Raw genomic sequence first — 23,173 nt, forward strand, 5'->3', positions numbered from 1 at the left:
GACTCTTCCACGTGATTCACCAGAGCTGTTGGGAAAGGCTAGTTTCTCAGAAAGCTCTGCCTTGCCCGTTTTCGGAAGACTTTAGCGACTGCCTCGCCTGACGAGCAGCCCCGGAGGAGCACAACGCAGGGAGGGCAGGACTGCACCTCCCTGCCCAGCCGGGCACGCTGCGCCCCAAGGGGTCACCTTGGCATCGGCCCCGGTGCCAGCAGGACCAGCTCTGACAGCCGAGGGACAGAGGCGCAGCGCTGCAAGCCTCACACAAGGGTGTCACCTCTGTGGCTGGAGAAACACCAGGCGTCCGCACCAGCACGGCCTCGGCTCTCTCCTTTCCCAACCAAGCAGCTGGGCCAGGGAGGCGCTGGTCTCCAGCGCTCCTGCACCACCCCAGTTTGCGCTTGGTAGCACTGGTTTGATGGGGGAAGCCCTTCCTCGAGAATCCTGCCAGCACCACTGTGTCTTTGGCCCTCTGCGCCCTGGGTCCGGTTTTGCTCTAACCACACTCCAAGTCCTACCAAGTGCCTAAACCAGATGACTCAAGATGGAAATCGGAGACTCTGCAGCCTCCATTTTATCCCTGGTATGCTACTAAAAGCCTCAAAACGGCAATGTTTTGGAAAAAAAAAAAGTCTCCTTGAAAAATTAAAGATGCCAATTTTAAAAAACCCAGACTGATGCACTTTTTTTGCTCAGCAACAGGCCAGAAGATGACAGCTTGTCCGGCCTTGCTGGGTCAGCTAAAAGCGCACAAGACGCTGGACGCTCGCTCATCTCCACCTCATCTCTACCTGCACCAAACCATCTCAGCGAGGTTCGCTCCAGGGTGCAGCAACAAGAGCTACGGAGGGTGACAGGAGAGGTTAAATATGCCCAGAAGGTGGTGAACCAAGTCTCCAGCAAGCTAAGCAGAACGCGGTGTTTGCAGCAGCGGGGCGGCGCAGAGCCCCACCGCGGCGGGGCCATCCCCACCATCCTGCCTGCAGCGGCGAGAAAGCAGCGCGGAGGTTTGGTCTTGTGAGGGACACTGGGCCCGGAGGTGGCAGGGCTGCCGGGCTGGTCTCGGGGTCAGTGACAAGGCTGTCGCATCAGCGCTGGGGACAGTGAAGAACATGAGAAATATTGGCTAGAAATCCCCGGCATTTGTTTGCGGCTCATTAAAACAGCTGCAGCCTTTGTGAACGGCACTTGTCGGAGTCAAAGCAAAGCCAGCTGGTGGTGAGCGCTGTGCAGCTATAAATCAGGTCACAAGCAGGTTAAATTCAATCGAGTAGTTTAATAATTCTTCAGGTCAAAGGTCTTATCTTACCAGGTAACAATTTATAGGACACCTAGTTAAGAGTGAAGAGTGGCTGGCTTGGTAAAAGGAGAAAGAATACATTATGTCCCATCTCTGAACAGTTTAATGTTAGCCTCTTTCAACGCAACATATTTTTGGTAAAGACATATTCACTATATTTAACATGATCTCTCTTTAACAGGAAGTTCAGCTGAGCACACTGTCCCCAGAAAAGTACACTGCGACTGTAAAGCAACAGAATTTCATAGCAGTAAATCTATTGCACTTTGTGAAGAATAAAATTCTCCTTTGCCTTTCTAGCTCCAGAAGGCAAAGCATCTCGTTGGTTAAGCAAGTTCTTCTCCCTCCAGGCAAAGTCTCTTAAGGTTCAGACAGACAACGCCTAACTTTTGTTTGTTTGCTTTTTATTATTACTTGAAACAATTGGAAGAGTTTGAGAGAAAAATCTTTCCAGTAGCTGCTGAGAAGTCTCCAAGTTTTGAGTCTACGAATTAATTTTAGGTGCTATCCAATCACAGTCAACAAATAAATGTACTTATTTCCACATTTCATGAATATGTCCACAAAAGAGCAAGATGAGGTCTCTCTTTGACCAGCACTAACACTGTGTGATCAGGTATTACAGGGATGCACTTTATATGTGACAACAGTATACAGACAGGATGGAAATAACACCAATATTATTGCACATGGTGTCTGGGCGAGCATTAAAAACACTGCAACATGTGATGAAAATTCTTTACAGCTTGTTTTCTCTCAGCCCTTTTTCTAGAGTTTGATGTAGCAGCAATATCAATCGACGTACATGGGAGAGCTGGGAGTTGCTGGCATTTGATCCAGGATTTTACAAACATAGCATGCAACATCCACTGTGCGTTCCTCATACATCAGGATGAAGGGATGTTTCTGGAATCAGACAATAAAACAACAAGGTTATGTTCGCCCTCCTGACACACGCTGGTTACCCAGATAAAAGCTCAGCGTGTGGATCTGCCTGATGTGAGAACACAGGGCTTGGTGGTGGCTGCAGGACAACAGGGCACAGCCAGGTCCGTGGCATTCACATACAGGGGATCTGTATCTTCAAGGTGCAGTACGGAGGTGGGACAGGACTCCAGCGTCAGGAACTGCTGGGCAGGAGGCAACAAGGGTGCAGTGTTAGCAGCACCTGGCTCCTTCATAGCACGGACATGTACCGAAATCCTTTCAAGAGAGGTTTCATCATCAGCCTTGTCGGCAACGGGGAGACAGGAGTGACAGGGAGACACGGCTCGCAGAAGTCAAACAGGAGATCAGGACCCAAACCCGCTTCTCCTGAACTCTGACCCTCTGCCCTGCCCAGGAGGCCACACTGGCCGGACCCAACTCAGAGCAGCTGGAAGGTAACAACAGGGTGACTCTCCGGGCCAGGACACCAGGCAAGCTCCTTTCACACCACACCGCCATCAGCAGGGACGTGGGGCACGGTTTCGCTCACACATCCCCTGAAGAGGTGGCTTCCAGATGCCCGGAGCTCCCTGAAGGTGACGGCTGCCAAGTGTGACTCACGCGACCCAAAAGCATCACTGCATTCCCTCCCTTAGGGCCTCCCCCACGGACAGGCTCTGCTGGTGTCTTACTCCAGAGCCGCGCTCTTCAAGGCCTCACTTCGGCCCGAGCCCTCCCAGCCCTGTTGTGTGACCTGTGCCTTGGCGGCATTTACACAGGACAGCGCTGGCCAGCAATTCGGCAGGGGTCCGGCGTGGTTCCAGGACCTCCGGCAAACGCGGCACTTCCACGGTACACCCAGCAAGCTTCTGCCCCAGCCTGCCCTGGTCAGGGATCACTGATCCACTGTAACGGGGCATTCCGCCCACGCTCATCTCCCGTGTACGGACACTAATGACCATCGCTATGGCGCAAGGCCAGAGACAGTGGCACAGAGGTGGCACTCTTCCTCAGGCTGTGGCCTGAACACCCTGCATGGATGGCCCGGGAAGACAAGGAGTGACCTCAGACATGCAACCCAGCCCCACTGTGTGACCGGCAGAGCGGGCAGCCACACTGCACACTCACCAGAAGCTCTTTATACTTTGGCCTTTTGGACTCGTCCTTTGTAAGGCTAAAGGAAGCAGAAAGAGAATTAGAAGAAGGTGGGACTAAGGAAATTGTCACAGACATCAAATGCAAATTTTTACAGGACACGATGTTGAACCCACTGTTGTTGCAGGTGTCAGTCAGACAGGCTGCCCCCAGCCCCTCCTGCACAAGCACTGCCCACTCCCCACCCAAGGCCAGAGGCTGTGCCCTGCAGAAAACCATCTCCAGTTGGTAAACCTTACCCGGTCACGCAAACTTCCTGCCATGGGTCTTATCGTGCCTCTTCTGAGCACGGGCTCTCAAGAAGTTTGCTCCTCATCCCTTCCCTGAAGAGCAGTTTCCCAAGGTCTGCCCTTCAGCCCCCACCCAGATCAGTCTCCCATCACCTCCAAACCAGTGAAATCCAAAAGCTCCTCACCCTCACGTTGCCGCAGGAATGCAAAACTAAGCTAGAAGCGCTTGGCATGCGGCCCTTGCCAAACACCTAGCAATGAAAAAACAAGCCTACTCCAAGTGCTTTCAGTAGGAAACACTTACCACAAGTTGACGAAGTTGATGAAACTTGGGGAGAACTCCCTTTCCTCTGAGTTACTCAGCTGCGGTGGGTCTCCTTTTACCACTTGTGTCAACTGGTCAAACACACTGTTCCACTTGGGGTAGGGGAATCGCCCAGTCGCCAGCTCATACTGCAGAGAGACAGCAACAGCAACAGGCAGATTACACAAGAGAAGTTCAACAGGGTAAGAGTATGTCTGCAAGGACCCTGAATCTCCCAAAAGGAAGAGTAAAATGAGATTCTTCATCCCATTCCCCATACGAAGCTCAGCTGAGAGAGAACAGGAGGGAAAGTTTTACCCAACAGCAAGTTCTGCTGCCTGTATCAGGAGCACCTCCAGATTTAACCTGGCTATGCCCTGCTTTTATGCTGACAACGTACTCTTCTGCTGACTACAAAGTGAACCAATGATCTTACCAAGGCTTTCAAAAGTAAGAGACTAAACTGCTACAGTCCCTTCCCAAGCACCCTAACGACAGCTAGAGAAAATGGATAATGAGAATCACACAATCACAGAACACCTCAAGTTGGAAGGGACCCCTAAGTATCACTGAGTCCAACTCCCCGCTCCTTGCAGGACAATGAAAACGAACATTTCAAAACACCAGTGGGGAAGACAGAAGCTACTGGCTCATACTTATTGCTTCTGCTTTCTCTTCTACTTCACCACCTCAAGAAGGGAAGATCCTTTCAATTTATCCATGTCTGTACTCAGCAGCGCTGTGGTTAAGCCAGAGAGGAATCGGCAACCGCGATCCAGGATTAACTGAAGTCTTCTGCACAGCGGAAGCACACCAGAGGCCAGGGCTGCGAGAGGCTTATTTACACAGGCTGGACCCTCTGTTCTGCACCACCACGTTCACTATCCCTTATCATCTGAGACGCTGAAGACAACATTAATTTATGATCCAACACCTCTTCCCTGCTCACATCTCTTTCTCTGCAAAACATAGCTGCAGCTAAATGTATCCTCAGGGGTTCAGGAGAGCCATCTGCCTTCAAGGGATTTACACTGTTTCCGAGTCAGAAGGTGCCCACCTCAATCACAACACGCGAACGTTGCACAGCAGTGGAGCTGCGCTTTGCTTCACGCGTGCGTTTGACACCAACCTACTCCATCGCGCTGCAAAGCGCACCAAGGCCACGACCAGGCAAGGGCCGTGCAGCAGAGGTTTAAACCCCACTCTCTCACTCACCAATGTAATTCCCAAGCTCCAGACATCTGAGCGGACGTCGTAGCCTTGCCTGGATGCGCTGGGATCTATCCTTTCAGGCTGAAACAGGAAGAAGGACCAGTCAAAAACTGCCATGCGGGAAGGAATGAGAAGCATCTGCAAATTTAGAAAAAACTCTAACTTCGTCCTGCTGGGCAGAGCCTGGCACAGCTCTAGAGGCTGTTGCTAGGGCAAATATCCAACCCCAGCAGAGAAACATCTAAGGAATCAAACACTGATTTTATGGAGGAATCGTGTAAAAGGTGATCTGAAACGGCAATTTAGCACAGTCCCATCCTTTTTTATTTTTCCTTTTGCACAAGCAGCTTGAATAATCGCTACTGTCTATTTATTTAGTTCTGTTTAACGTTGGGATCTCTTTAACATCAAGTCTCGCTTTCTCTGGTTTTACAGTGAAGTTGTCCCTAAGGAATCGTAAGAACTCAAATAAACATCTTCTCATCCACCAGCCCAGGGAACTGAGGTTTAGCAACATCTATCAGAACCCTTCTTTCCCAACTGCCTGCTGGTTGCTAAACCTCAGGAGGTATTAAAAACAATGCATTTCAAGAACAGCTCTTCTTTACAAGGCTCTGGGCATCCCTTGAAGGCAACTACGATGTTACAAGGTCTTAAGACACCAAAAAAGTTTTCCACAGAAAACAGTATCGAGCCAGACATGGGTGATTTGCACCGAAGAGGGAGTTACCCAGAGAGGTGAATCAGCACAAAACATCTTTATGCTTTGCATGTCATCTTTATGAGAAACCTCAATTCTGCCTTCTTTTGATAAAAACGTAGTAATTAAAATGTCAAAAGAAACAGGGTCTCATTCAGTATTGACAACAACAATAACAAAGAGACTTGCAATAAAATACTGAATTATCAGGTACAGAAAATACTATGAAAGCCCTGGTTGCTTCGTAAGCTACATTTTAATACAATTTCATGGCAGAAGACAGCTAAAGAGTGCCATGCAACGAACGAAGTCCCTTAGTGCAACTTCAACCCTCCAGTGGACTACCACATGAGGAGACTACCACAATACCTCCCAGCCCCCAAACCTTCACGGCATTTCTGGTGCTCTGCCATGCTGCCAGCTCTCCTTTTTGCAGCCCACCATTTACAAGCAGCTGCCCCAGCTGTGACTGCTTCCAGAACTCGCCCATTCCCTCGGTCACCAGGATCTTCTCCTACAAGGAAACTTGCCCAGGCCACCACCCATGCATACCCACACAGAGAAGGGAGAAGTTTCCACCAAGCTTCAGCGGTTCTACATGTGGCTCCTCTTACAACCTCTTGGGTTCACTACTCCTCAGCACACGGTATATTGCCTTCCTAGTGCCACTGATGTGTTTTACCATCCTTACTTCCAGTTACAGCATTTGCTTTGAAACAGGTTGTCTTCAAAGCCAGCCATTCCCTGAACATGCTGTCCTTCCCACACTCCTAGGTCTGCTCTTCACTTTGCTTTCTTACCCTTCGGTTATGGTTTCCATTCATCTTCAGCTCAAGTATTAGTTATTCCTCTCATGACTTGGATAGACTTTTCAATAACCCTGGTGGGAGGGCATGCAAAATAATAAAAATACTAAAATTCAGCTCTCTTAAACCTACCATCAGCCCTTCACATGCTCATCTTGTAGCTCAGTCAAAACCTACCACATTTATCTGGCAGGTAAGCCCGTGCACTTCTAACTGCTCACAATCCAGCATCCTGGCTTTGCTGGATGAGTTCAGTCTTTCCATATTGGGTACATCACATCAACAGGCCACCAAATCATCTGATAAGTAATCGCTAATATAAGCACCTGTTCCTTTAAACAGAAACAGAACAGAAATGCAATGACAATTTCTCCACAATTTTGTAGCTGAGACAGTGGGAAAAGTACATGAAAACAGCAAGAGGGGTGAGGATCTGAATGGAAAATGCGTGTTCCTGGTCCCTGCTACTTGACGATTTGAGGGGAGGATGGTTTAATAAGTAGCAAACACTCAGGATGTGGATGCTCTTGGGTGCTTCAGGAGGTCACTGGACATTTCAGTAAGAAGCAAAACATCTCAAAGAGGAGCCTGTGGGTGAGCACTGTCTCTCACTCAGGTTCAGGAAGGACAAGAGGAGCTCCGACTTATAAATCAAAGCTGTCCTCTGCTCAGAAGGAACACATGAAATAACATCACCTAACGGGTACAAAAAAAAAAATCAAAATGCTCCCAGTGATACATTTCTGTGAACAGCCCAAAATACTCATGAGCAAGTAAACAGAAAATGCCAGCAGTAGGAAGGTGGATAGAAGAACACGGCCTCAACCACAGACCAGCATTAGACGTGGCACAGCAGGTACCTCCTCTGTCCCCTCACACAGACGGTTACAGACCGAAAAGACATTTCCAGGACTCTCAGTCACGCTCACGAGCGATGCTGCTTCTGCCCTGCCCTGTCTCAGCGCTGCAGGGAGCACGACGGACCTGCCCCTCCCCAAGAGCCCCTGCAGCATCCCCCGGCCTCAGGCCCCAGAGCAGGCGGCGCCCCTCGGCCCAGCGGCGCGCCTGGCACCGCGCTGCTGCCGCTGCAGCCCGGCCACCCCCCTCCTGCCTTCGCCCTGCGCCAAGCTCTCACTGCGGCCTCCGGCCTCCAACCCCTCCTGCCAGACGCTGGCGGCTCCTCCTGCCCCCTGGGTGCCAGCAGGCAGAGCGGCCGTGAAGCACATCGAGCTGTCCCTTCCCCGTCCCCCAGGCGCAGCACTGCGGCCAGCGGGCGAAGGAAGGGGATTGTCCTCCTCTGCTCCGCGCTGGTGAGACCCCGCCTGCAGTGCTGCCCCCAGCACACCACAGACGTGTTCAGCCTGGAGAAGAGAAGGCTCCAGAGAGACCTTGTTGCAGCCTTTCAAGATATAAAGAGGGCTCAGAAGACAGACAAAGAAAGACTTCTAACCTGGGCCTCCAGGGACAAGACAAGGGCCAACCGTTTTAAAATGAAAGAGCGTGGATTTAGATTGAACATAAGGAAGAAATTATTTGCAATGAGGGTGGCGAGACACTGGAACAGGTTTCCCAGAGAAGTTGTGGATGCCCCATCACTGGAAGTGATCAAGGCCAGGTTGGATGGGGCTTGGAGCAACCTGGTCTAGTGAGTAGCAGGGGCAGCTGGACTAGATGATCTTTGAAGGTCCTTTCCCACCCAAACCGTTCTCAGGTTCTATGATCCTGGCAATGCTACTTGTGCTACGGGTCACGATGGACCACTGCCCCACAGCGAGGCAGCTCTCCGGGGGCACAGCCGTTACCCATGACAGGCCATAAGCTTTCTGCCAGTAGAAGATGGATTCCACAGCTGGCACGTACCTTCCCACCACGAAAATCAGAGTCATTTCACAGGAACAAGGACCGCCTGTGACAAGACACTGCCTCTTTAGTCCCACCCACACCACCGCGGGGCACACTGCCCATGTGACGGACTCGAGTGTGCAGGAACGGTGGCGGGTGGCCCAGCCCTGCACACAGCTGGGGATACATCATGATGCCTGGAGGCTGCCACGAGGGACCGGTCAGCACAGGGCCACACAAAATTATGGGCATGCTGGCCTTGTCAGTGCCAGGACTCCCACACCACAGATCCATGGGGATGTGCTGCAGCACAGTAGAGGAGTTCACAGACTGCAGAAGAAGGACTTGCATTCCATGCAGCACAGTAAACGACAGGACTGCATGGAGAGCAGGTATTCTGGGCAGGGCGTGAAGGACTAAAAGGCTGTGCGTTACAGGGACTGGTGAGGTAGGTGGCACTGGTGAGACAGAGCTCCTCCTCCAAAGCACCCACACAGGGGCAGCCTGCTACCTCGACTGTGGAGCAGAGCACAGTCGGATCAACAGGGACTTGGCCCTAGACCGTGGTGGCACAGCTAAAGGGAAAGCAGGATGGACCAAAATAAATCCCATCTAAATACAGAGCAGAAAGAATCCTGGGAATTTTCCATGTAGATGACATGGGAGCAATTAACACCAACAAAGGAAGAGTCATCATGTCACACTCAGGGGACCTGGAACAAGGGCTACAGACAAAGCCTGGCTTGTGCCAGACGTCCTCCTAATGCCAAGCACAAGTGAGGAAAGGAAACGGCTGAGGTGGAGACGCACCACTGGATGTGCTGACAGCGCGCAGAGGCAGGCTAGGAATGTACCAAAGGCCGCTGCAAGCTGCCACCGGGCTTCTCTCTATTTCAGCATGCACCTAAGCACTAGCTTCTTGACTGAAAGATGAGCAGAAGAGGGGAGCACTGATCCTTCCTCTCCGCCAAGCCCCCAGCTAAGCAAACTCGCACAATTTGGGGTGTGACACGAGGACAGATGCACATACAACTCCCTGCAGTCTTCAGCTGTTTCATGCTGCTAAAGCACAAAGAAGCATTTCTGAGAAAACCCAGTTCTTGAAGCTCAGATCTGGATTTTCACCGGTTATAGAATCAGGGAGTTTTTTCCCACATGCAGTGCAAATTCAAAACTGCCTACATGGCATTGAAATGTACGTAACAAACTCTTATTTGTTACTTAGGCCAATGCACCCCTAAACTAAAAGAAAATAAAAGGTTACCAGGAGTGAAGAACAACCAGAAAGAGCAAAATTTTTGCACCACAAAAAGCAGAACAAAATCTACACGATACAAAGTCTCCCTCTGCTCCAACCACGGGAACAGACGGATGTGAGATGGAAGTGCCCACCTCTGTTGGAGACGAACTTCTCGCACTAAAACACGTGTGCAATGAAGTCCAGGGAGCTCCCTGGCTTTGTCCGATGGCAGGAGCAAGGTAAAGCACTGCACACCCGGCAGCGGGGCTGCGCGGGCTGCAGCTGCATCGTCACCTGAGCCAAATTCAGCGGCAAACCACGCAGCAACCTCCAATCTGGAGCAGCCAGAGTTAACAGACCGTCACTGCTCTGACCCAAACTGGATACGAGTCTCGCGCACAAGAGCCGCAGCTCCCTGGCACACTACTCCGCTGCTGTGTTAACTGCAATACCACATGTGTATTTGTTTAGGGATGCTCGAGACAAAAATGCCGTCTCCCCTGTGAGGGGCCTGGCAAGTGCTCACAGGGAGCAGCATCTGTCACTGCCCAAACAACTCCGCTCTTGGAGCCAACTCCAAACCGAAGCCACAGGCAAGGAGGGGAGCGATGTCTCTAAACAGCTGCCTGTACAGTTGTGCAACAGCAATGGAAACCATCTTTAGGGCCATAAACAACTAGTTTGGGAAATTCTTCTGCTCTTCAGTAAAGGAAAATGTTGTCACTCACTTTTCGCATTGCTGTATTTTTCAAGAATATTCCTACAGTGAAAAGCAAGTTGTTCTTCCTTCGGGGCTCTCCCCTGCACGGGGCTCTCCCCTGCACGGGGCTCTCCCCTGCACGGGGCTCTCCCCTACACGGGGCTCTCCCCTGCACGGGGCTCTCCCCTGCACGGGGCTCTCCCCTGCACGGGGCTCTCCCCTGCACGGGGCTCTCCCCTGCACGGGGCTCTCCCCTGCACACTCAGCTGGAGCTCAGGGCGATGGCCAGCGTTAGTGTCACCATGCAGCCCAAAGCAGGGCAGGCGAGGTGACACTGACTCGCTGGGCTCTCGGACCTGCATCTCCTGTCTCCTCCTCCTCCAGAGCACGAGGATGCTGTGTGCAGCTCCCTCTCATCTGCTTGCTGAGACCTCCAAATGTTTTATTCCTGCAAGCCCCTTCCCTGACTTCTCTACAGGGCTGGGCTGGCAGTCCAGAGGCGTAAGGCTGACAAAGAGCCTGACCGCTCACCTCCCCAGGAGATGCTCGCCACCAGCCCTGTGGACATGACCACCGTCTCCCAGAAAAGAGGCAGTCCTGCTCTGTGAGGTGACTCGCCATGCTGGTTCTCAAGCAGACCTCGGTGCCCAAGATGCAGCCCTACAGTAGGTGCTGGAGCTCCAAACAGATGTGAACGTCCACCCACTTCTCCTGGCCGGTGGTACTGCTCTGCTCTATGGGAAGTTTTGGGTGCTCTCCCTTAGGTGACACCAATCTCCCTTAGGTGACACCAAATTCTTCTGCTGCCTGCTGAAGAGGTGAGGTGTCTAATTTCACGTGGATCTCAACTTTTATGCGCAGTGAAGCCTTTCTGGATCTCCTCCTGGGGATGCAGGAGCTCACAGAAGGTGATCTCAGTGCTGCAAAAGCCTCGGTGAAAGAGCACAGATATGAGTCATTCACAGGAGCAAGTGTGGCATGCGCCGGGTAAAGTCTCTTCTAAGGTGATACCCCTCCTCCCCGGTACCAGCTGACTGATGAAAAGCTATTAACACCTTGTTTTCTCTGGGCCAGTATCACAGCACCGATCGCCCCAGGGTCTGTAGCACCCTGTGCAGCAGCCTGCCCTCGTTTCAGGAGGAGACGCAGCTCCTTGGCCCGGGTGTAGGCAGCAGAGCAAAGGGCAGACAGCGTGATGGGTGGAAGAGCCGACAGGGAAGCAGAGAACACGAGTTCTTCTCTCTTTGCTGGCTACTTGGACCTGCTGCTTCCCCCTGCACCTCAGCCTCCCACCTCTAGGGCAGCACCAGTAACCCGGCCTCTGTGTGCACCACTTCTACACCTACATGGGAGATACAAGCAGCATTGTCCAAAAAATACTTTAGTCAAAATATTCATCCCTGCTTGGACTTTGGAATTCAGACATTCCTTCCAAAATCCCCTCTGTTCTTCAATTTCCTGTCCCTCCCCCTTGCCCAGGTCAGCCATGAAGCCCGTGGCTGCCCAGAGATTATCAGCACAGATCATGTTTCTAGAGAATGGCCTTTCCTCCCCTCCTATTTCCTTTACATATTTACTCTGAGAGAATGTTTCATTTATAAACTTCTCCAGCAGCATTTTCCAGGTGGAGACGCTGGTTTCCGTTTGCATGGGATTACCAGCCCCTCCCAGCTGCCTTTCCCAACAGCGTTTGAATGCCTGGATCTCCACAGCAGGCAGACTGCAGGAAAGTGATGTACTGGTGGACAGAGGACACTTGCTAGGCACAGAATGATTGGCAGGGACATTAACAAAGGCAATGAGGTCCCACTGGGCTTGGCACAGCATATTCTCAATAACCTTATTTGTCTTGTTAAAAAAGGTAAATGTGTGGCTGTAATAAACTTGGACTGGTGCAGTGCATTGTCGGGACTGCAACTAAATCAAGCGTCAATAATTTGCATTAGTAAATGGCTTCACTGATAGAGTTCAGAGTGTAACTGTTGTTAAAAGGACTCTGAGTGGGAAAGACAGGATTTATAATGGGATCTCAAAGGTGGCCTTCCTTGGCCTACCGCCAATAATATCCAAGAAACTATCAAATTTGCATTTTATTATAAATTCTGCGTATTATAAAAATATTGCTAGTGTGATAAATAAGGGCTCCTGAAGAACGAGTGTGATTCGAATGTTTGGCAAGCTGGGCTCTGGCTGGATGCTGACTCACTCAACCAGACACAGAAAAAGCAGCACTCCGGGGTGACAGACAGGCTCCTAGAAAAGGGCAGGAGAGCATGAAATCCCAGAGGAGCGTCACAATTAAAGGCCTGTAGCTGGGGCGATGTGCTAGGAACTGCTGCTCTGATTATATACTCTGCAGGTAAGACAAACACTTTGTAAGTCTGCTCAATTTCAGGGTTTATGTTTGTAAAAGATGCTAAAAAAAACAGAGGGTTATACCACAGCCATAAAATACAATCCAATCTGCTTTAAGGGCATAAGCTGCTCAGTCCCTAATCTCCTCAAAGAAAATCTTAAGAGGTGACTACATCAGAGTCAGAAAGTACCTACTGGGGAAAGAAGCTGTAGCAAGTAAAGGACTCCTTCATTCTGCAGACAAAGTAGGAACAAGAGCCCACAGCCATCTGTTAAAACAAGACCTACTCGTATTAAAAAGATGGTATTAGGAGCACAATTAGTGACCAGGACAACTTCATGGGTACTACAGTAGATTCTTCAGCACCTGAAGAGGCATCTTCAATGCAGGACTTTGGGGGTCTTTTCTGTCTGGCATTGTTTTTGAAGGCCACCCTCCAGTACTCCAGAGCTTGACCCATTCCCACCACTGCTTCCAAGAACAGTATTAGATTAACAGGGACAAGCTGTGGAGACGCAGCAGTTTTGGAGGGCTGTAAGGTATCATTTCAGCCCCACTAATTAACTTTGCCACAGAACCTCACGGAGGGCCTGCGGTTTTGGTAGGGATGCTCGAGAAGTCCTTGAAGTAGGTAGTTACAAAAGCCTGAATTGCAGGAAGCCCAGTTATTTTTCCACAGCCTTAATGCCTAACCAACAGGCAAGCTTTCAAACACGTCCTGAAAAGAAAAGGAGGCCAGCAGGATGCAGTGCAAGTGGATGACTTCTGATCCTAGAGGACTCTCTGATGCAGCAGAGAAAGGAAACCACGAGAGGGTGTCTACAGATGGAATCAACACATCCTAACCAGAAATCAACCATAACAAAATGCAGATGGTCATCAGCAAAGGTCAGTCATAGAATCATAAGGTTGGAAGAGACCTCTAAGATCATCAAGTCCAACTGTCAACCCAACACCACCATGCCCACTAAACCATGTCCCAAAGAGCTACATTTACACGTTCCCTGGGAGTCACGAGTCACGGTGTAGCAGTTCAGACAGGGCCAGGCTGGAGTCACCAGCAGTTCAAGCCTTTAAATCTGGTTTCTCTTTCTTAAAGATCTCCTCCATTCAACCAGAAGCTCTTGGTCTGGGCACAGGACCAGGAGGCTTCCCCAGCTGCGTTCAACCATCTGTCCTTCTGGCCTCATCACCCGTGAAAGCCTACAACCGCAAAGCACAGCTCTCACCCGCCAGGTCCAGGCCTGACCTGGATCCTTCCCGTACTATGGCAAATAGGAGCTTTTGCTCCATGAACGCTCGAGTACCTGGCCCGGAACAAGGTGGCGTGCCCTGCTCCTGCCACGGCTCTCGTGCTCTGCCTGCTCCACCGCCGAGGGTCCTGCTGCAGCAGGGAGGGGATGGAGGCTGGGCTCAGTCGCACCCGGATGGCGGTGCCAGGGTAGCTGTCAGGGGAGGCTGGTGCTGCCAAGCAGGTGGCAGGCACGCAGGGAATGGCTTGGCACAGCGGTGGAGCCCCCCTGCAAACCCCCATGGGTCCTTCTGAAGCAGAATCTGCCCCCCCCCCCCCCCCCAGCCTCACCCACACGAGCAGCGAGAGCAAAACCGGCTTGAAGAGGACGGGAGATCTGGGACCTGCACAACACACTGCTCCCTCTCCCCACATCTGACCCTGCCTTAAGGAGCCTTGCTCATCCCTCTGCATCTTCACAGCCCTGATGATCACATTCTGCTACTTGCAGCTTCCAATTAACCTTCTTGTAGCTAATCACAGCAGCGGGGTCTACCCTAGGCCACCCCAGCACAGCCAGCCGTGCCCCAGGCAGAGCAAACCCATGGCAAGCAGGAGCTGCCTGCTATTAACAGCTGAACCTCCAATGCCTCCTGAGGGCAACTACCTCCTAAACCTGACTTTCAGGCACTTCCCACATAAATCCTAGTGGCCAAAACGACTTTTTTTTTCTCCGCTTTTAATACTCTCCTCCATAAAACTCACGTCCTGCCTGCAATACTTCTGGTCGAGCTGTCTGCTTACACAGGTGGCTGCTGACGCGTTTCCCCAGGTTTATATAAACTGTCTGTGCAAACCAGCATCTGAACAGGAGAGGAGGAAAATCCTGTCCTGCCACATCCCTGACAGGACGGGGGTGGAAGCGCCAACGCAGAGACAGGAGCTCAGCGCCGCAGCAGAGCCGCTCGGCGTGGGCTCTGCCCCGTGTGACGTGAGGAGCCAAGTTTGGACAGGAGAAGTCCCGTGCTGGGTGAACCTCAGGGACAATTTTAGCTGGTGAATGAGTACGTGGAGGTTACGTCTGCAGCCGAAACCCCTCAAGCAGGCAGGTGACAGCAGCAGCACACGAACGGAGAGGGCTGCGCTCAGATCTCCGGCATCTCCCCCGGAATTTGCTATGCCGCAGGCAGCGGAGCCTGGATCCAGCCTGTGCTGCTCGCAGAGGGATGGTGCCACATGTCTCCCAGTCTCCTCCCAAATTTGTTTCCTCAGTCATAAAAATTATGGCCAGGTGCCAAGTTTCAGAGGGAAGAAGGAAAAAAAAAAAGAAGTCCAACACACAGCAATATTCAGGAGCATCCAAGAGGATCTTAGCTGCAAACCAACAGCCTGCCTGTTCAGATGAATGAATGACTGAGCCCAGTGAAAACCTGGGCACTGGGTCAGGAATGCAAAGCTGTAAGAGGCTCTTGCTGTGGCTCCGCTTGGGTTGAAGGATTCGGAGAGCTCCTGCATCCCTGCAGCCTCTCCTTCCACGTGCACATGGAGCAGGGCTCAGAGTTGTCACTGTCACCTGCCTCAGGAATTTTTCTGTGCATGGCCCGAAATCTGCACGAGCCACCCGAGCAGAGGGACGCAGCCTCCACCCAGCCCCCGGATGCCGATGCCAGCAGCGACTGCCCATCTTTGCCAGGGAGAAATGAGGAGCAGGAAACACATCCTGAGCGCCCGTCCGCCGCGTCACGGCAGCAACAGGGCTGTGTGCTGGCCCTCTATTCGTGCACGTGCAGGGACAAGCAGAAGCGTGTTTGCTGGGACACAGGTCATGCATTAGCACCGAGAAAGCTGCTCTGTATTCCCTAGCACTGCGCATCTCCTCGCCCACTCCCTCATCCCAACAACTCTTCAGGGGGAGCCCCGCAGGCAGCCCAGGGGAGGGTGGGAGAAGCGGCACAGGGTGCTGGCACTTGGGCACAGCCGCATCTTGCAGTGGGCAGCTCCCAGGTGACCTGGGAAAAGGACTCGAGGGACTGAGGACACGCATGACACCGTCAAACTCTGCCCCTGGAGAGGTCCCAAAGGAGCAGGACAGTGCAGGACATCCATCCTCACGCTAGCTGACCTAAACCAGGCACTTCCAGTCTCATCCCTCCTCTCTGACACAGAAACTGGATTCACTTGACCCTTAAGAAGGTGAAAAGCAGTAGTGCCACAAAGACCACCAGCTTCAGCACGGCACACAGAGCCTCCCCTCCCGCCTAAACCAGCGGCACCCGCCAGAGCAAGAGGCAACACAGAGATTGCCAAGGGAGCCACAGACGGGGAGGACAAGGGGCTGGCCAGGAGCAATTTCACCCCCACTGCTGGTTCAAGCCTGCCCTGAGCGTGCTGTGAGACCTCACCTAGAGGAAACCCACAATGCTGGCACCACCACAGGGTACAGGTCTCAAGAGGGCTCAGCAAACAGCCCGGGCTGCTCCGGGGGCTGGCTGCTGCCTGGGGCAGCACAGGGGCTCGGTCTTTCCTTCCTTTCTTTCAGAGAACACAAGGCACCAACACGGATGCCGTTACTCCAACGTAACAATCGCAGGGGAATTCAAAGCCAAAAGCAAACCAACTTCTCCAGCACCAGCAGCTCCAAGGCCAACACGCTGCTTTCTGTGACAGCTCTCACCGTTCTGGTTAGACCACACAGCACTCGCTCAGCAGACGGACACGGCTCCTGCTGCCCAGTCAGACTGGCCGACATCCAGTGTTATCGTTACCAAGGGCTATTTGGGGACCCAGCTCCAGTGAACACGGTGTTATCAGGTTCCTTCAGTGGGCGAGTGCTCATGCTACAAGAATTACTGCAAGTGCCACGGGCCAAGTGGGCCTTGCAGAGCAACACGCTCTCATCGTCAGGGAGCATCATCCAGCAGCTCTTATCAGACCCTCCCTGGCTGAACACAGCTAATGCCCTTTGCCTATTTTACACTGGAAAAAAAGTACCATTTTCCTTTTAAAAGGAGTGTGACTGGCCTGACTCCTTCCCAGGAATATTCAGGTTCAATCACAGCATCACTACAGCCATCAGCCTCTGGTGGATAGGAGAAAGAGCTGGCAGATGTGCCTTGATGCTGGGGACATCTCCCCATGTCCCAGGCTTCCCAGAACATGGAAATGCTCATGTACTAGGAGAGGAGTCACTGAGTCTGGACGGCAGAAGGGAAGAGGCCAGCCATCTCCCACACCACTTGCCAGCTGCTGGCTTGTCCCACAAACCATGTACCATGCCAAGGCTCTTAAAAACACAAACTGAACTGAAACACTTTTGCTCACTTAAAAATCCATCAGAGTCTGGAGCTGGTGACGGTGATGTGCAAGGAGCAGAACACATATGCACAGACAGGGAGGAAAACCAAGGGGCTACCAGAAGCACTCGCCCACCCAAGCCCCAGGGAAAATGAAGCAGTGCAGCTATTTACAGACCTGCCAGTTACTGTCATGTCGTAACAAGACCAAACAGCCTGAGCAAAGCTAACCACCTACCCACGATTCTAAGAAAAAGTGGGAACACGAATTCCTGTAATTGTAGTCCACTGAACTTAGGAGGGGAAAGGGGAGGGCAACGTTTCAAGAGCCCTATTTACAGATCTGATACACACCTCATAGGACAGGGTGAAGTCAACAACAGTCATAACTCCACGGAGCAATGCTATCAGAAGTGTCTGCAGTCTGAGATGCAAATACCCAGCCTCAGGTCAGACTACCTCAGGCTGCCCTGGCTCCCATCCCCTCCGGGGCACCTCTCTTTGCTGCTGCCCTCAGCATCCCATGTCCCACCAACACAACAAACTGGGCAGCTCTGACAGATTCTCTTCCCTGAGGGGAGCTCCACGCACGTGCCAAAAGTGCTCAGAGCAGAGAAGTGTCCCTGCCCGCTCTCCAGCCTCACAAGGTCTTTATTTAAACAAGCTGCCCTGTTTCACCATGTTACGTAGGTCTAGAGCTTGCACAGACTTTGCTGTACCACAGCACTGGTCTCCAACAACAGATCTCATCTCTGGTATTCTGTCCAGCTCACTGAGTAACTAGCTCTGCTGTGAGGACAGTGAAAAGACAAGGTCAAACACTCTGAAATTCAGATTCTGTGCTTGCACAGATCAGAATTGGGGCAGACAGGTTTTGCCTTGGACACCACAGTCAGATACAAGCCATCATGAGAGCTGTTACCTGGCCCAGATGGTCACTATACCTTAAAAGAGAGAGATTTTCTTTTTTTATTTCCTTGGTGGTAGATAAAAGAGTTCAGAAAACAGTGTTTTTTAGCATACAGAGCCATAAGTTAAATAATGAGAGTTAAACACAGCCACTGAAATTAAAGTGACATTGACAGCAGCAGACACGCAGCTCCCTGATGCACAGAAGTGTTTAAATCCCTCAGACAGCTTCGAAAATCACCACCACAGCTCTTCTCCCTTGGAGGGGGAGGCAATCAAACAAGCAGGACAGAATCCCAGGAGCCACGGCTCAGCTCAATTGATTTCCACGCAGCTGCTCTGCTGCCACTGCTCTCCAGAATCACATTCTCCTGGAATTAAGTTACGGCACACTTTGGAATTGAAGTGGTTGCAAAAACCACCATAATTCTGCTCTGCAATAACCCCTGTGACACAATCTCACTGTAGCAAGTGTTTTTCTTGCAGACCAAGCAAAACCCGCACCCAGAGGGCACTGCTTTCCCCCGCGTGCGGGCGCTGCTGGAGGGCACAAAGCAGCGCTCTGCTCCGCGCCGCAGCACCGGCCTCGCTACGGCCTGGGTGCCTTGGCCGACCCTGACAGCAGCAGCGCTCAATCCAGAGCTCGGTTTCAAACGGGAAGCGGGTGCTCATCCCACGGGAAGAGGCTGACGTTTCAGTAGCCAGGCACAGCCACGCTGAGCCGGGCCCGCAGAGGCGGGTGAGATCCTGCACAGGCCGCGGGCACGCCAGCCCCCGCTGCCCGGCTCATCCCCACTCACCGCCATGTACGGCCGGCACCCTGCATCCCGCGTTTTGGCAATGGAGTCCACAAGCTGTCCGCTAATGCCGAAGTCACAGAGCTTAATATTTCCGTTTCTGTCCAGAAGAATATTGGAAGGTTTGATGTCTGCAAGGAAAAGAAATTTAAACCAGTAAGTCACAGCTGGAGGTTCCAATTTCAAGAACAGCAGCTGCAGGGCATTGGCACTGGCAGCGCCACGCAGTCACCATCGCCCCATCACTGGACGCACTCGCCTCCGCTGGGGATCCCGAATGGGAGCAAGAGGAGCTGGAGCCAGCCCCGAAGATGCCACGTGCCCAGAGGCAGAGATAGACACCCAGACACCTTGAAACCACACTTTTACGGAAAAGCACAGACTGAGGAGGCAACGAAACAGCCACTGGGGACACTCTTGTGCATAACCTGTACACATACTCATGGTAGTACATAGGCTAATTACACTGTGACTTGAAGCAAAGGCCACTTAAAATTCTCGCAATTATTTTTGTAGGCAAGAAGAAAAGACATGAACTGACCTCTGTGAATGATTTTCAAGTTTTCTTTTAAGTGGTTTAGTGCTTTCACAGTCTAGGAAAGAAAAACAGGTGAGAAATAAGCAGATGTCCTAAGATTCCTGTGATTGTTAGACTTTTACAGGATTGTTAGAATTTTACAGGGCTCCTTAAAGGGAGACCGTGGGCTCCGTGTAGCAGGGCTGCACTCAGGTACCCCGGGTGGGATTCATCTCACTTCGCCACCGAAGGCACCACGAGGTGGGAACTCGGCTCCCACACAGAGGCGCCAACCTCTGCCCACTGACAGACAAGGGAAGGGGAGAGAGCTCATCTGTTTTAGGCACCCTCCCTGGGATGAGACAACCAGTGCCCTGCTTCCACTGATGCCACCACCAGTGTACGTGAAGGAGGGGTTGGTGCCTGTGCTGTCAGTGCCGATGTTCAAGCAGATGGAGCAGGGAGGTGGTCCTGGCGTCTCTTCATGAACTGATTAGAGACCCCGGGACCTGCTTTTCCATCATGCAATATTCTATGGAAAAGTCAGAGTATACTCAAGGATCATTAAAAGCACGGTGCAACACCACAGCAGCAGTTCTGCTGCAAGCAATCAACCAACTTTATCACACATCAGCGGAAGAGATCTGAATTTTTCACGTTACCTTCAAAAATATACACAAAAAGGTTTAACAAAATACTCACAGCTAAAGTGATTTTGCCTAGGATTTCTTCTGGAATAACATCATCTAATACACTATATACATATTTGTAAAACTTATCAAACGAGGTAGACATAAGCTCCATACAGATCCAACAGTCACCCTGGAAAGAGAAAAGAATCTGTGTTACTGTCAAGACAAAAATGAGAAACAGAAATCCAGAAAGAATAAAGAGATCCCTTGAATCCAGCAAAATACATTAACAGCAACATGCATTTGACAGGAAGGATGGAATTCATCTCCAGTCATTTTAGCAATGGAAGATCCGCTCCTATATGCACCCCTCTCCCCCACTCTGTTCACCAGCAGAGGCAGCGAGCTGACCAGCTCAGACCTGATACTATATTTGAGATGCCTGAACCCAGATGAATCCAAGTTTCAAAACCTCTCTCAAAAAGCTCTCCAGAAGGCTGCAGGCACAGTGAAGCACCAGCAGGCACAGTAAGACTGAAAAAAAATCCCTTCAGTTTATGACTACCCTGCAGAGGACAGAGGACATTTCACACAACATTTGGAGATACCATCTAAGCACTAGAAAATGAAAATAAACCCAAGTATGTGGGGGGTTTTGTCAATTTGCATCTTACAGTTAAACAATTTAAACACAGGAAATCGTAAAGCATACTAGTAACTAAGCCAAGCCATACTAAACCAAGCTAAGCTTAACTACCATAGGAGAATAACACGTCTTTCTATCAAACTCCTGAGATCTGTAAATCGACCCGCTCACAATGGATTCACTGGGGATGAGAAATGGATCCCCGCAATACAGAAGGACTTCATCTTTTGGTTTAGTACGTATCCATCCACCATATGGTGATGGACAGTTTAGCCATGGATTAATCTAAGTCGTTTTTTTTTTCCCCCCACATTTTGTCTCCAGTTGAGGACAACAGAAGGCTTTGCATGAGCTATTTCTGTAGACTCTCAGGCACTTCAGGCAACTCTTCTTTGCTAGAAATACTAAAACACCACAACTAGTCCTGTCCTCACCAGAAATTACGTACTCATCCCTACCTTCTACAGGCTGCAAAGCTACATGCAGAATGGAGCGGATCAGTCTGGTTACCGCATCCTGGCTAAATACCAGCTAAAACACTCGTGCAGGGAGCAGCAGCTTGTGCAGGTAGTGCTGCCCTGCGCTGCCTGGGTGCTGCAGAGCATGGGGTGCCTGTCTGGTTATAACTACGCTGCGCACTCCTGTGATATAAGAAGCAACAAACAGAAGAGAACTTTCCCCAAGTAATTATCCTACAGAAGACAGATTTTTTCCTAACCAGAAAAAACACAACCCAAAATCTGCATTAATACATGGAAATGAAAATAGGAAAAAACCCCTCGGGTGTGGGCATGCTGGAGGTGTGGCAAAGCCCCGTGCTCCCATCCTGCACAGCCAAGTCACTTCTGTTGGAAGCAATCTCCTGGCGATCACGAGAGTCAGGAGCAATTCTTAAGTCATATTTAGCTGATGGAAAAGCTTGTAAAGCCACACGTTTTAAGGCCAAAAAGGGCTTTTCTGCCACTCAGAATGACCTCCTGTGAAACACAAGCCAAGGAACTGCCTCTGCCAAGATGCCTCCTGTCCAAATGCCTGGTTTAGCAGGAGCAGAAGTGCCCAGCAAAGGTGATGCCAAACACGGCAGGCTGGTATCAGCAGAGGCAGCAGTGCCACCCCAGCTTGGTCTTGGGCTGCTCACACACGTTTTTTCATCAATGCAGAGAGCAAACTGCCAGAACCGTCCCACGTGCCGCCAGCCTTACGGATGCTGCTGCTTTAGCGCCAGCAAATCCATCGCCGCCTCCTGCCAAAGGAGGGGTGCTGCCTCCAAGAGGAGAGTACTCTCCCTTCTGGGAGAGGGACCTGCTTTCCTAGGAAGGGCTGAGCTGCTGGTGGGCTGGCTGGGGAAGACGACTGTGGGTTCAGAGCCATGGGCGGCCCCATTTCACACTGCTCATTTGGGACCAGGCTTTTTACATCAGCACAAGGCAGAGTGGGAGCTAATGTCATCCACCCAAGGGAAACATCTGCTACGAGCCCGAGCTCAGAGAACATGCATTTCACCCAAAACAAAGCCGAATGGACTGATCGAAAAGGTGCTGTGCCAGACACGGAAGCAGAGACACCACAGTGAAAGAAGAAAGCACAGCACTGTGGGAAGAGGGCACAACCAGCGTTTCAGAAGACATTGAGAAAGGTGAATTCAGGCTGCTAGAGAACAAGAGATTGGCTATGAATGCATTTGGCTGAGGACCTGCTCAGATTTAAACTACAGAGTGCAGTTGAGGCACTTCTGTATTACCAAGAGCGGCTCAGAAAAAGCAACGTGGATCCAGCGCTAGTGACGTGCATAAACCAAGCGAAGCTGAAGCCACACCAGACCCTTACAAGCTCTCTGTAGCGAAAGCAAACGTGGGCTTTTCTACTGGCTGCAAGATCGTTCAAAACATTGCTTCTGCTTTGACCAGCTTTACATAAAGAATGGGTACTGCACTGTATTCCCATGTTATTGTACTTAGACTGCAGGGGTTGAATCTGCTCAGGAACGCCAGAATATTACTGACCACCTGCAGCCTTGTATTTATGTCCCTTCGCACCAAGACTGGGAGCGTCTTCAGCCGCCCAGGTTACAGTGGCTGGTGTTTGTACAGCAAAAGCAAACTGAAGCAAAACAACAGGCAACCTCATTAGAGCTATTATCATAAAAAAGCTTTGCAATATACTTTGTGCATCTGAGGGGAGTTGGTGTTACTGAAAAGTACAATAAATTGTTAGGCAATGTTAATTTAAGCATAAAAAACCTGTACATGACCAAAAGCACCAAAGGAAAGCTTTGGTTTACTTGTTCCCCTGAAGTACATGTCATACAGAAATCCTGGATGTGGGCATTTATTGATCTGGTAATCTAAAAATCTACCTGATCAACATGAATTCATGTCA

General features: G+C 51.1%; 1 protein-coding gene across 2 annotated transcripts in view; it reads right to left on the reverse strand.

Annotated features, from left to right (window-relative positions):
• Positions 1-1,253: 1,253 nt before the first annotated feature.
• The window catches only part of MAP2K4 (mitogen-activated protein kinase kinase 4), a 93,326-nt gene continuing 71,406 nt past the window's right edge, over positions 1,254-23,173 (reverse strand). For both annotated transcript variants that reach the window (XM_086473379.1, XM_086473378.1), the window contains 7 exons: positions 20,219-20,338; positions 19,541-19,592; positions 19,003-19,130; positions 5,129-5,206; positions 3,914-4,062; positions 3,353-3,398; positions 1,254-2,203 (listed from right to left, as the gene is read on the reverse strand). In XM_086473379.1, coding sequence (XP_086329505.1) covers positions 2,090-2,203; positions 3,353-3,398; positions 3,914-4,062; positions 5,129-5,206; positions 19,003-19,130; positions 19,541-19,592; positions 20,219-20,338 — 687 coding nt within the window. In that variant the 3' untranslated portion in view covers positions 1,254-2,089. The remainder of the gene's footprint in view (positions 2,204-3,352; positions 3,399-3,913; positions 4,063-5,128; positions 5,207-19,002; positions 19,131-19,540; positions 19,593-20,218; positions 20,339-23,173) is intronic.

Source organism: Leptosomus discolor, chromosome 15, assembly GCF_034619465.1.
Source record: "Leptosomus discolor isolate bLepDis1 chromosome 15, bLepDis1.hap2, whole genome shotgun sequence".
In the NCBI taxonomy this organism is placed as follows: Eukaryota; Metazoa; Chordata; class Aves; order Leptosomiformes; family Leptosomidae; genus Leptosomus; species Leptosomus discolor.